This window comes from Thermothelomyces heterothallicus (genome assembly GCF_042370625.1).
Source record: "Thermothelomyces heterothallicus CBS 202.75 unplaced genomic scaffold P884_scaffold_5, whole genome shotgun sequence".
Classification (NCBI taxonomy): Eukaryota; Fungi; Ascomycota; class Sordariomycetes; order Sordariales; family Chaetomiaceae; genus Thermothelomyces; species Thermothelomyces heterothallicus.
Window position 1 is genome coordinate 1,426,976 of NW_027192566.1, and position 11,028 is coordinate 1,438,003.

General features: G+C 51.8%; 4 protein-coding genes across 4 annotated transcripts in view; 2 read left to right on the top strand and 2 right to left on the bottom strand.

The window, feature by feature from the left end:
- Positions 1 to 1,462: 1,462 nt before the first annotated feature.
- P884DRAFT_275981 (uncharacterized protein) lies at positions 1,463 to 3,301 on the bottom strand (the record flags this gene model as incomplete). Its single annotated transcript, XM_069442900.1, has 2 exons — positions 1,463 to 2,782; positions 2,855 to 3,301. The coding sequence occupies 2 exons, from the start codon at positions 3,299 to 3,301 to the stop codon at positions 1,463 to 1,465; spliced, it is 1,767 nt and encodes a 588-aa protein (XP_069299855.1).
- Positions 3,302 to 4,378: 1,077 nt separating this feature from the next.
- P884DRAFT_239212 (glycosyltransferase family 31 protein) lies at positions 4,379 to 6,235 on the top strand. Its single transcript, XM_069440124.1, has 2 exons — positions 4,379 to 5,580; positions 5,652 to 6,235. The coding sequence occupies exons 1-2, from the start codon at positions 4,468 to 4,470 to the stop codon at positions 6,021 to 6,023; spliced, it is 1,485 nt and encodes a 494-aa protein (XP_069299856.1). The 5' UTR covers positions 4,379 to 4,467; the 3' UTR covers positions 6,024 to 6,235.
- Positions 6,236 to 6,981: 746 nt separating this feature from the next.
- Positions 6,982 to 8,315, top strand: P884DRAFT_239215 (glycoside hydrolase family 93 protein; the record flags this gene model as incomplete). Its single annotated transcript, XM_069440125.1, has 2 exons — positions 6,982 to 7,574; positions 7,661 to 8,315. The coding sequence occupies 2 exons, from the start codon at positions 6,982 to 6,984 to the stop codon at positions 8,313 to 8,315; spliced, it is 1,248 nt and encodes a 415-aa protein (XP_069299857.1).
- A 2,175-nt stretch (positions 8,316 to 10,490) lies between these two features.
- The window catches only part of P884DRAFT_195273 (RmlC-like cupin domain-containing protein), a gene marked incomplete at both ends in the record, with an annotated part of 1,193 nt that continues 655 nt past the window's right edge, over positions 10,491 to 11,028 (bottom strand). Inside the window, one exon of the mRNA XM_069437896.1 lies at positions 10,491 to 10,962. Within this exon, the coding sequence (XP_069299858.1) occupies positions 10,491 to 10,962 (472 nt within the window). The remainder of the gene's footprint in view (positions 10,963 to 11,028) is intronic.

Sequence of the window (11,028 nt, forward strand, 5' to 3'; positions counted from 1 at the left end):
TTCGCCTAAGCCCTGGCTTCCTTCAAGTCGATCACAAAACATGCCACCTGGTCCTGCATCTGTGTTCGTATATTTGTCCCCTTTACAAGTCGAGTACCACTGCGCATTTTTCGCACCTCGTCTGTCGTTCCAGTCCGGCAGGGACGCTTACGTTGCTCATAACTGTATCACGCGGAACTCACTTAACCTGACACGACCATATCGGCCTTTTCACTCATCCTCAAAGAAGCCAACACATTCTGGAGCTGTACGCACCGTTGGTGCCAACACCAGCTTTCTCGCCGACGACCGGGCTTCCAGTGTCGATTTGATTTCCGTCATATATGTTTATGTATGACACTTCGATATGTAAATTGTCCTGCGAGTGTTCCTCTGCTGCCGTGACTGTTGTTCCCCGCTCGGTGTACAAGCATCATCTCCTGTTGCTGGGCTTACACGTGGTGTTCCAAAGCGGAGGCTTACAAATTCCCGTGACGATTCCTCCCCCGCCAAGAAGCTGTGGCGGGCTGTACATACACTACTGGACCACAAGGAATTCCAATAACATGCTTTCTGGATGTTCCTGCCAGGCACAAGACCACATCTGAGCTTCTAATATGCATTATCTGTCGTGATCCTCAGTGTGAGTCCTCGTTACCATCAATGTCCGGGCCCGTCCGTGCCTTGGTCCGGCTTTGCCGTTCAATATCGACCGCGCACACCCTCCACTACCAATCAAGGTCAGTCACCGGCGGTAAATAGGGGGTGTAACATTGCAGAGACACAAGCAATATTCTCTTGAATGCATGACGAATACAGGGTCAGGCCCGGCCAGGCGTACGGTACATACCCCCACGCTTGAGTAATTCTGACAAGAGTACGGACTACCGGCAGCGCATCTGAAGGTGTGAAGCATTGATGCATGCATGCAAGGAACATGTACACTGGCTTTCGAAGATTGTTTCGGATATAGAGAAGCTACCCGCATCCAGCCGTGTGTGCCAACCACCTCCTTTCAAGACCTGATGTCATAGCCCGAGAGGAGGCAGCTGGCCCGTAGAATTGCTACAGCTACCTATGCAACACTGAGATATACTTTCAAAAGCCATCTTGAGATTAATGCCAGGTCGGCCGATCGGTGAGTCCTGTGCTGGATTCAGCCCGGTGTCCTTAAGCTTTCGACTTGTTCCCCTCCTTCGACACGCCACCCCCCACTGGGAGGGGTTCGGGGAAGTCCATTATCATCACAGGTGAAATTAAGACGTTCTCTTGATCGAATGGTTAGCGACGAAAGTGTATCATGTAATCCGCCGTAGGAAGTGCGTAGCTCTGGGTTGATTTCGATGATATTGGAGACAACATCGTTGAAGTTTTAATAAGTCGGCAATGCTCTGGGCTCGGTCATCTGGTTTGGCTTTTTCGAGATCCTGAACGCCAGGAAACCGCATTTCTTCTAGCCTTCTAGCAATCATTATTACGGTGTCTAAGATACCCCGATGGTGATGCTCCAAGCCCCAAATGATGAGATGGCAACGCTGACCAGGATCGCCGCCATTCTCTCATGCCAGACCATACCAAAGTACGCCCCGAGAACCTTCGCCACAACGCCGCCCAGTATCCCCATCCACACGACGAAGAAGCCCGTCTCGAACCATGCCCTCCTCAAGGATTCCTTTCGAGCTCGCTCACCAGTGGCCCTCATGCTAGTGCCCCACCCATCGGCGCCCATGGTCATCATGCTCCAGAGGTGAACGGCCGGAAGCGGAATGTAGTAGAACAAGATACTAGGGAGGATCCAAAGAAGGTCTCCTCCCTTCAGCCGGTCCGGGTTCCTGAGAATGTTGTAGCAAGAGCCGACCAGCACTCGGCAGACGAGATCGTTGACAGAAAAGACGACCAGTTGCTGGGACGTGAAGAAATACCAGATGATGGCGATCGCGCCAATGGCCGGACCGAACTCCCGCTTGGCCATACCGTAGAAGAGGAGCGGGTGGCTGGTAGCATACACGCGGGGGTGCAGCAGCGACTCGATATGCGTTGCCCTCGCCCACCGGACCTGTTGTTTCAGCCACCGGGACATGGTGGTAGGCGTGTCTGTTGCGGCGAGCACGTCCGAGGCGAACATGACCTTCCACCCGCGGAGTAGCAAGTTCGTGGTCAGATGGCGGTCCTCGTTCACGATCATGCGCTTGCCGAGAGCCCTCTGGAGGTACCAGGGGATCAGGATCTCGGGCAAGGCGGCCAGTCTGAAGGCCGTGCTCGGGCCGCTCTGGCAGTCGCTCGTCCCGGTGCAGGCCGGGGTGGAGCGTGTGAGGTACAGCTCGCCCCAATAGACGGCAGATGCCAGCTTCGTGACCGTGGTCTCCTCAGCATTGTGGACGACCAAGCCGGAACTGGCTCCTCCTGCGTCGGGATCTGCTGCGAACGTGTTGATGGTGCCCTCGAGCGAGCCCGGGAAGACGATGGTGTCCGAGTCCGAGGACCAGAGAAACTCGACACCCAGGATGTCGGCGATGACGAGGGAGAAGACGAACGCCGTGAACATGATGCCCTTCTTGTGCATGTGGCGCTGCTTGAGGCACAGGTGTCGCACCCCGTCCGGCGCCCCGATCCGCAGATTGTGCTGGACCAGAATGGATTTCGCCAGCTCAATGCAGTACTGCATCGCGACGGCGTCGACCTCGTCGTCGCCAACCGGGTCCTGATGATGGCGACCCTGGGCGATGATCTTGGCGCGAACTCTCTCGGCAATGTCTCCGAGAGGCTCCGGGATATGGATCACGGCCGAGTGCTCTGGATACACCTTAGGAAGTTCTAAGCGTCGGTAATCTTATTCGGTGACGACATTGGCTTGTTATGGAGGGCTCATAATTACCTTTTTGAAAACTCGGACCATGTCCTCATCTTCCGCCTCGTCGCCATCGATACCCGCGAGCAGAAACACGCATGCCTTCGACGACTTGTAGCTCTCCAGTGCGCGCGCATACAGGCCAGGATCTTCTCTCCAACCTACTACCGCCGCCAAACACTCCAGCTTCGGCGTTTCTTGCTGGTTTTCCAAGTACCAAGCCGCCTTCTCGTCCCAGTTCTCCGGCAGCGATGCCGTGTCACGACCTGATCTTTGCCGGCCTTGAAAGGCCATTCGACATCCCTCGATGACATACCGATTCAATTCGGTAAAGGCGATGGTGATGATGATATCCAGCGTGACTGGATACCGAGTGTGTGCTGTTGTGAGATAATACAGCGGAACCGCCAAGATGCACCCAAACACGTTGAGGACCTGGCGAAAAGCCGAAACCCGGTGGCCGCTGGTTCCCATGGGGGCCGGATGTTCGGTATCCCGGCCGCCCGGTTCATGATCGACGAACATCTCCGGAGTATTCACGGTCCGCAGATCAGCGCAGGGTAAACAATGCTTCGCCCGGCAACCGGCCACATTCTCTCTTCTTTGTTCCTAGTTATTAATTTCGATCTCTGAGCGAGCAAGGTACCACTCTTTTCTACCTCTTCGCCCCTATTTTATTACGGACCGACAAGGTGGTAAAAAAAAAAAAGCCCCTCTCCCCTGGCAATATCGAAATAGGCACCCCGCTGAATCCATGCCGCTGGAGTCATTGGGAGCCTCAAACGCGGACGCCAACAGAATGCGGTATTGATCGACACGAATCTGCCGAGCGGCTGCGCCTTCGTGATGGAAAAGCTTGAGCGAGAACCTGGAGTCTGGTTCGTAGATGCCTGGGTGTGGCTCTCCATGGGCCGTCCTTGGCCATTTTGCGTGCTATCGTGATTGGACATCACACGGGGCTTTGCTATGCATGGATCGTGTGCAAAATTAACATGTGCCTTGCGGACCTGCCGTGTCAATGGCGAAACCCGAAAAAATAAAAGAACACGGATTCGAACGAGCCGTGAGGATCACACTAGGCCGGATTTGGCACGCTAGCAAAGCAAGGCCACTCCGATGATTTTACGGATATATCGCCGATGTATCCGGAGCCTGGCTCAGGGCTGGATGTTGAAGATCTAGTACGCGAGGTCTGACTAATACCTGATACCGAAGAAAGCACTTGTCGTGAGAGCTGACGACTAATAAGCGTAATTTACCCTGCACATTCTGATATTTGATTACTTGCAAGTGAACTCTGATAACCTCTCTATACAGCACTCGTAGCTGCTGCGAAGAACGAGGCGAAAAAAAAAAAAAAATCTCGGTAGCAGGGCTGATCCTTGGCGGTCAGATTCAGGGTAGTACTTACGGAATACGGACCTTTTTTTTCAGGATGCCAACAACCAGGCTGGCAGGGGTCCCGCGTTCAGGGGCAAGACTTGTTGCTTGCCAGAAACGGAAAGGGAGACGACTCGAGCAGTTGAAGTCTGACGCCCTGCTTGCTCGTCTCATCGCTCATTGACGGGCGCCACTTACGCAGTATCAATATCGTCGACGACCTCGCCTTCCATTCAAGGAGGAAGCTGTTTCGACGGGAGATGATCATCACACACAAGAATAACCGGCTTTTCCCGGTAATCATTATCACAATATGTCTCTGGGCGGTATACTGTCTCGTCGACCCGACGGTGAACAACTTCAGCAATGAGCTCTCGAGATGGAACTCGGGCCAGCACAGCGACACGAGGTCCCCTTCACCGTCAGAACCGGAGACGGCTTCTCCTTCTACGTGGTCGGATCCAACTTCGCCAACATCAGGGTCTGCGTCGGCGACAGAGACTGCGGGGGGCCTAAGGGCCGATGAGCACCCCGTTTACGGCAACCTGTCAGCCAACGACGTGCTTCTGATCTTGAAGACGGGCAGCACATCCATGTGGAAACGACTTCTTATCCATCTGGCAACGACCTTATCCCCTTCCCGGGTCCCGCCAGAGAATGTCGCGGTCTATTCCGACCACCCGGAAAGAATCGGCAATCTCGACATCATCGACGCCTTGGCGAACGTCTCTGCGGCCACCAAGGCCCTGTCCGACTTTGACGTATACCATCAGAATCCCGAATATGCGGGCCACAATGTGTACGTCGAGGCTGCCGGAGTCGACGGCGACAACTACGGCCCGCCGGGGGGCTGGATTGTCGACAAGTACAAATTCGTGCCCCTGATGCAACATGCCGGAGAAAACTGGCCCAAGGCCAAGTGGTACATCTACATGGAGGACGACGCCTATCTCTTCCTGCCCAGTGTGCTCAGCTACCTGTCGGCCTTTGACTGGCGCGAGCCGCATTACCTCGGGAGCTACGCGGCCAAGTCCGACATTGTCTTTGCCCACGGCGGCGCCGGATTTGCGCTCTCCCGCGGTGCCTGGGATAAGACCTTTGGCCTGAACCCGAACTTGTCCGCCGAGTACGAGGATTACACGGCAAGCCACTGTTGTGGCGACCAAGTGCTCGGCCATGCTCTGAACACGTACGGAGTGCGGTTCGGGGAGAACGGGGGCGACGAGAAGTTCACATGGGGCTTCAACCCGGTCGTGCACTGGCGGTTCGGTTTCAGCAGGTGGAACTGGTGCAGCCCCCTCATGTCGTGGCATAAGGTCCATAACCGGGACGTTGCGCGCTACTTCGACTTTGAGAGTGCGTGGGACTTCAGGGTAAGCCGACGACCACCTGACCATCGTAAACTTGTTAAAGGGGGGCATTCATCGCTAATTCCAGGAATCAGAAACCGCTTTTCCACCGCGACTTTTTCATGGCCATGATTGCTCCCAACCTTCGGAAGAGGGCTGAATGGTGGGATAACCAGTCCGGTTTGCTCAGGGTCACGTCAGCGAACAAGGCGTCTCCCCCCACTCCCGAAACGGACTTCGACATGGCACTATGGAAGAATGCATGGGAGTCTGCAGACGCGTGCGAAGCGGCCTGCGAATCCTGGGTCTCGTGTGTCCAATGGAGTTACGTCGAAGATCTGTGCAGTATGGACGACAAGGTCATGATGGGTCAAGGCTATGCCCCGGCCATGTCGGAACGAAAAACTGCCCTGAAGACAACAAGTGGCTGGCTCATAGAGAGACTCGATGAATGGAAGTGTGAATAAAGCATTAATAAACAATTAAGTGAGAAATATCGAACCGGAATTTTTTCTTTACTTTCTTTTTAATAGGATGGGAATGTATGCACCTTATCTTCGAAACTGCTATACAGATATCATAATTAGCTTGTGATTATTCCCCTTTTCAATCTGTCATTCTTTGATCAAGGTGAGTCTATGCTTCTGGATTTGGCAAGGTAGGAGCAACAACATGCCACAGATCAGTCCCGATAATCAGTACGGGGGAGATTCACCAGAACGAAGAATTCGGGGGCTTATTTCACACAAAAATCCGGATCCTAGTTTCTTGGTCACCGAACGCTGTAAATACTAATATGCAATGCTATTATCAGTTGGCCCAATTTGCTGTGTTTATCCCAGGACTAATTAGAAGCAGGTGGACTGCAGACTCCCCACCCTTCCATGACCGATCGACCGTCAACCACCAGTTGTTTTTCTTTCTTTCTACTTCTTTTTCGGGCTAATTACCCCAACAGATACATCTGCACTACGAATGCATTAGACGTGAGTGAGTGCTGACGACATAGGGCAAGTGAGGTGAGATACCGCGCCCGGGGATTCGGGTTCTCCTGAGGTACAAGGAGAGCCCCGTCTTGGTCGACTTGTTGGGGTGCGATCTAACTTGAACTGGGCCTGATTGGCGCGCTTCTATCCGTTCTCGAGGTCGACTTGAGCTAGGCGCGCTTCCCCTTTAGCCTCATTCCGGTTCCCGGGCCGCTGATGTTACCTTGAGATCAGATCCATCGGCAAGAAGAGTCGGCACCGGACCGAAAACTTGGAACTTTGTGTTCAACTGGCAGGATGGAAGGCCAGACGCAGCACAAGAAGCATTTGGTGAGACCCACAGACTATGAGTAGTATAAAGCAGGTCGCGCAGTTGCTCTCAAGCTTCCCGTCTTCACCTCCATCTCGCAGATAAACCGCCACAGGAAGAACAAGAGCAATGCGTATTCGCCTCCGTGGTTTTGCCATCCTCGGCCTCGCGGTCGAAGCTGCCATCGCACGACCACCAGGTCCTCCAGATACCCCTCGTCCTCCGGGCCCCCCTGGGCCGCCTGTACCGCCGGACTCAGACCATCTCCCTCCCTTTAGCACCTTCAGCAACCGTGTTATTTACACACCACCCAAGGGTGGTCGGGCGGTGTACCCGCGTGTCGCTGAGCTCAGTGACGGCACTCTCCTGGTGACCGCGAGTGTCAGCGGCGTTGTCGGGCCCGACAACCTCCCGGCGTTCCCCATCTTTGAGAGCAAAGATGGCGGCGTCACCTACCAGTGGATCTCGAATCTCACCGACCAGGTCAACGGCTGGGGCATGAGCGCGCAGCCCGCCCTGCTCGAGCTGCGACAGCCCCTTGGGGGCTTCAAGCCCGGCACCGTCCTGGCGTCCGGAAACAGCTGGAGCGACAAGGGAACCCGTATCGACCTGTACGCAAGCACAGACAAGGGGCGGACCTGGGAGTTTGTGAGCCATGCTGCCGAGGGCGGCCGTCCCAACACCACCAATGGCGCCACGCCCGTGTGGGAGCCGTTCCTCCTGTATGTGTGCCCCCGTTCCGCAGCAATATCCTGATAATCATCAACCTGTCGTACTGCTGACCCTCACCCTTCCCCTCTCGTCCCAGCACTTACGACGACGAGCTCATCGTCTACTACTCCGACCAGCGCGATCCTAGGCATGGCCAGAAGCTCGCCCACCAGACATCCCGTGATCTCAAGCACTGGGGCCCCGTTGTCAACGACGTCGTCTATGACGAATACCTCGCCCGGCCCGGCATGACTGTCGTCGCGTACATCCCGCCCATCAAGAAGTGGATTCTTGTGTATGAACGGCCCATCGGCAACTCGAGCTCCCACGGGGTAAACTATCCTGTTCACTACCGCCTCGCCGATGACCCGAGGAAATTTGACGCGGCCGAGCCGATTCCCATTGTCATCGAGACCAGGGAGAGAACGACTGTGGCGCCAAATGCATCGCCCTATGTTGTCTGGTCCCCCGTGGGAGGACCCAAGGGCACGATCATCGTGTCAGATGCGGACCGGAGCTGGCTCTGCCTCAACACCGCCGCAGGCGACCCGGACAAGTGGCAGATCAGGGAGTGCGGTCAACCAGAGGCATACAGCCGAGCACTCCACGTTTTCGAGAAACGGCCGGATCGCCTGATGGTGTTGGGAGGGGATACCTTTGACGGAAACGGTGTCGGCGCGCTGACAGACAGCGTCCTCGACATGAACAAGTTTCTGCAAGGCGGCTATTCTGCACCTGGCCAGCCACTCTAAAATGCTCTAATGGGACTATTATTAGGACTTTATATCCCTAGATATAAAGAGATTTACAAGGAACTATTATATATATCAAAGGGCCAAGGTTTCACGTTAACTATAACAAGGACTCCTCTAGCCCTTACCTATTACTAACCACTTCTAGAAATAGATTTCTATCGATTTTATAGTCGACCTCCCTATACGAGACGAGAATTTACCTTAGTACCTTATAGTAATTACTAACCAGCTGTCAAAGTACGTCTAGCTCGAAGCTATATCCTCGATAGGAGCTAAGGCGTATATACTCTAGTTCTAGGACGTATAGTAGCGGTTTTACGGATTTCCGATACAAATTATTACTAATCGCGGTTCGGACTAGCTTAGCTAGTTTTAGACCACTCTCTATAAGACTATCGGGATCAAGTAGTTACTATTAATAGCCTATTACCTATAAATAGATAGAAGTATAGAATGTATAAATTAGGAGGTATAGACTATCCTATAGACTATAGTTTCCTTTGCCTAGTATAACTAGCCTAAACATCTACTTATATATTAGCTTATAATTAATAACTATAACTTAACGGTGACTAGGACAAGTATAAGCTACCTCCTCTATAGTTATAATATAAGCTTAATATAGTTTACCGACCTACTAGACGCTTCTACCTTAACCCTATAAGGAAGAGCTACCAATTTCTTATATTACCTAAGAGAAGGTATAGAATAGACCTAGGCCGCTATCGTGTATATATAATAGCGCTAACAAGAAAATACTAATCGTTCTTAATACCTAGCTAAGAGATTTAAAGTAGGGGATAAAGTATAACTATCCTTATATAATATTAAGACTAATTACCTTAGTTATAAACTTGACTAGGTTAACACTAAGTATAAAGTAATCGCGATACCGATACTACTAATAGTAACTCTAGATATTCCCTATAACCTCTACCCTACCTTCTATATTAACCTTATTAAGTATGTTATATCTAACCTACTACCTTTGTAATATATATTAGATTTCTAACTAGACCTAGTATTAGAACTCTCCTAGGAGGGATTACTATAGGAGGAATACGAAGTAGAAGCGATCCTCGCGGCTAGGAATGTAAGGGGAAAAGGAAATTGACGCGATATACTAGTAAAATAAAAGGGATATAACGCCCTAACTTAGGAACCGTTAGAAAATCTAGAAAATACTATGGCACTCGACAGATTCGAGTAGGAATAGGGAGACGTATATTATTATAATAGACTAATTACAAATAGGAGGTAAGGAAGAGTATAAAAGCAAACGATATAAATTTTTCGTATAGATAGGTAAACCCGGGGCAAACGAGTAGCAGATATATCACGATTACGTCACGGACGTATTACAACCGTATTATAGACATATTATAACCATATTATAGATATGCCTATAGAGATAGTCTAATTATAAAAATAAAATAAATATATTAACTAGTATATAATATACTTACTTTATAACCTCCTCTTCCTTATCCTCTCCCTCTAAAATAATAGTTATAGCGTTAAGGGTAAGGTCGTTATAGTTACGGATTAGGTATACTATACACTCGGCAGGCAAGGAAGAGTAGTAGGTATAGGAACGGCTAAAGTCGATTAGTATAGGTATAGGGCGCGTAGAGGTATAAGAGCAGGCATAGGAAGCAGGCAGTAGAGTGCCTAGGATGCAAGTACGCATCGAGCTTGTAATCAGAGGTTTAAAATTACTGGCTGGTGGCTGGAGCATTAATTACACTACTAATACGATTACCGCGCGACCCCCCCCCCCCCCCCGGGGGGCTCAATCTTCCAAAATGAACCCCTAACCTCCCCCCCTTCCCCATGGTCTTTCTGCAGATATCATTTGCTCGTTATGTCCCTACGTATTTACGGAAGCAAGACCTGCTTCTCCTTCTGGAGCTTTTCCGCAACTTCCAGTGGAATCTGGAGAGTCTGAGCAACAATGTCGGGTGGTGTGAGTGCCAGCCACTGTGTCAGCGAGATGTCGGCCACGCGATCCGACTTGTAAATCTCAATCCAAATCAAATCCTCGGTCTCGGACGTGTTCTCGATGTAGTGACTTCACCCGATCCCAGAGTATTAATTAGTGTATATTCCTTTCAATCGTTTTTGCTTGTCTTCTGTGTTTTATTAAACCGATTTAGAATTCGAGGATAATACTCACCCAGTGTTATCAGGGAAGGCTGCTGTGTCGCCGGCGCTGAAGTCGAATGTACGTGCTGCGGCGTTGCCGATGAAAACGGTCGCGCGCGCAGTTCCCTGGTGGAAATACAGCCACTCCTCGGCGTTGGGGTGCCAGTGAAGCTCCCTCAAGCCACCGGGCTTGAGCCTGACATAGGTAGCAGCAAGAGTCTTGCTGGCGGGGAAGTTGGTAGAGTCGATCTTGTAAAACTCGCCGCCTTTTCCAGGAACAGGTTCCGGCTCATGCTGGAACGTTCGGTACACAAACGACGCATTGCCCGTGAGCACGTCGTCCGGGTTTCCGGTCACGTTCTTGGTGCTCACGGTGCCGTTGAAGATGTTGGGATTCGGGTTCGGGACGTGGTCAAAAACAGAAGGATCGAGACCGAAGTTCTTCGTCACGACATCGCGAGGGGTGTGCGCAACCCAGTCGTCAACGTTGAATGTGGTTCTAGTACCGGAGTGTCAGTCAAGGCCAAGGTTGGGTCTCTCATAACACGTAATGCGCCGGGGGGGG

Excerpts from the sequence above, each read along its gene's own strand:
- P884DRAFT_239212 (XM_069440124.1), top strand. The coding sequence starts at position 4,468 with ATGATCATCACACACAAGAATAACCGGCTTTTCCCGGTAATCATTATC. Across the intron at positions 5,581-5,651 it reads AGAGTGCGTGGGACTTCAGG|AAACCGCTTTTCCACCGCGA; the intron begins GTAAGCCGACGA and ends TCCAGGAATCAG.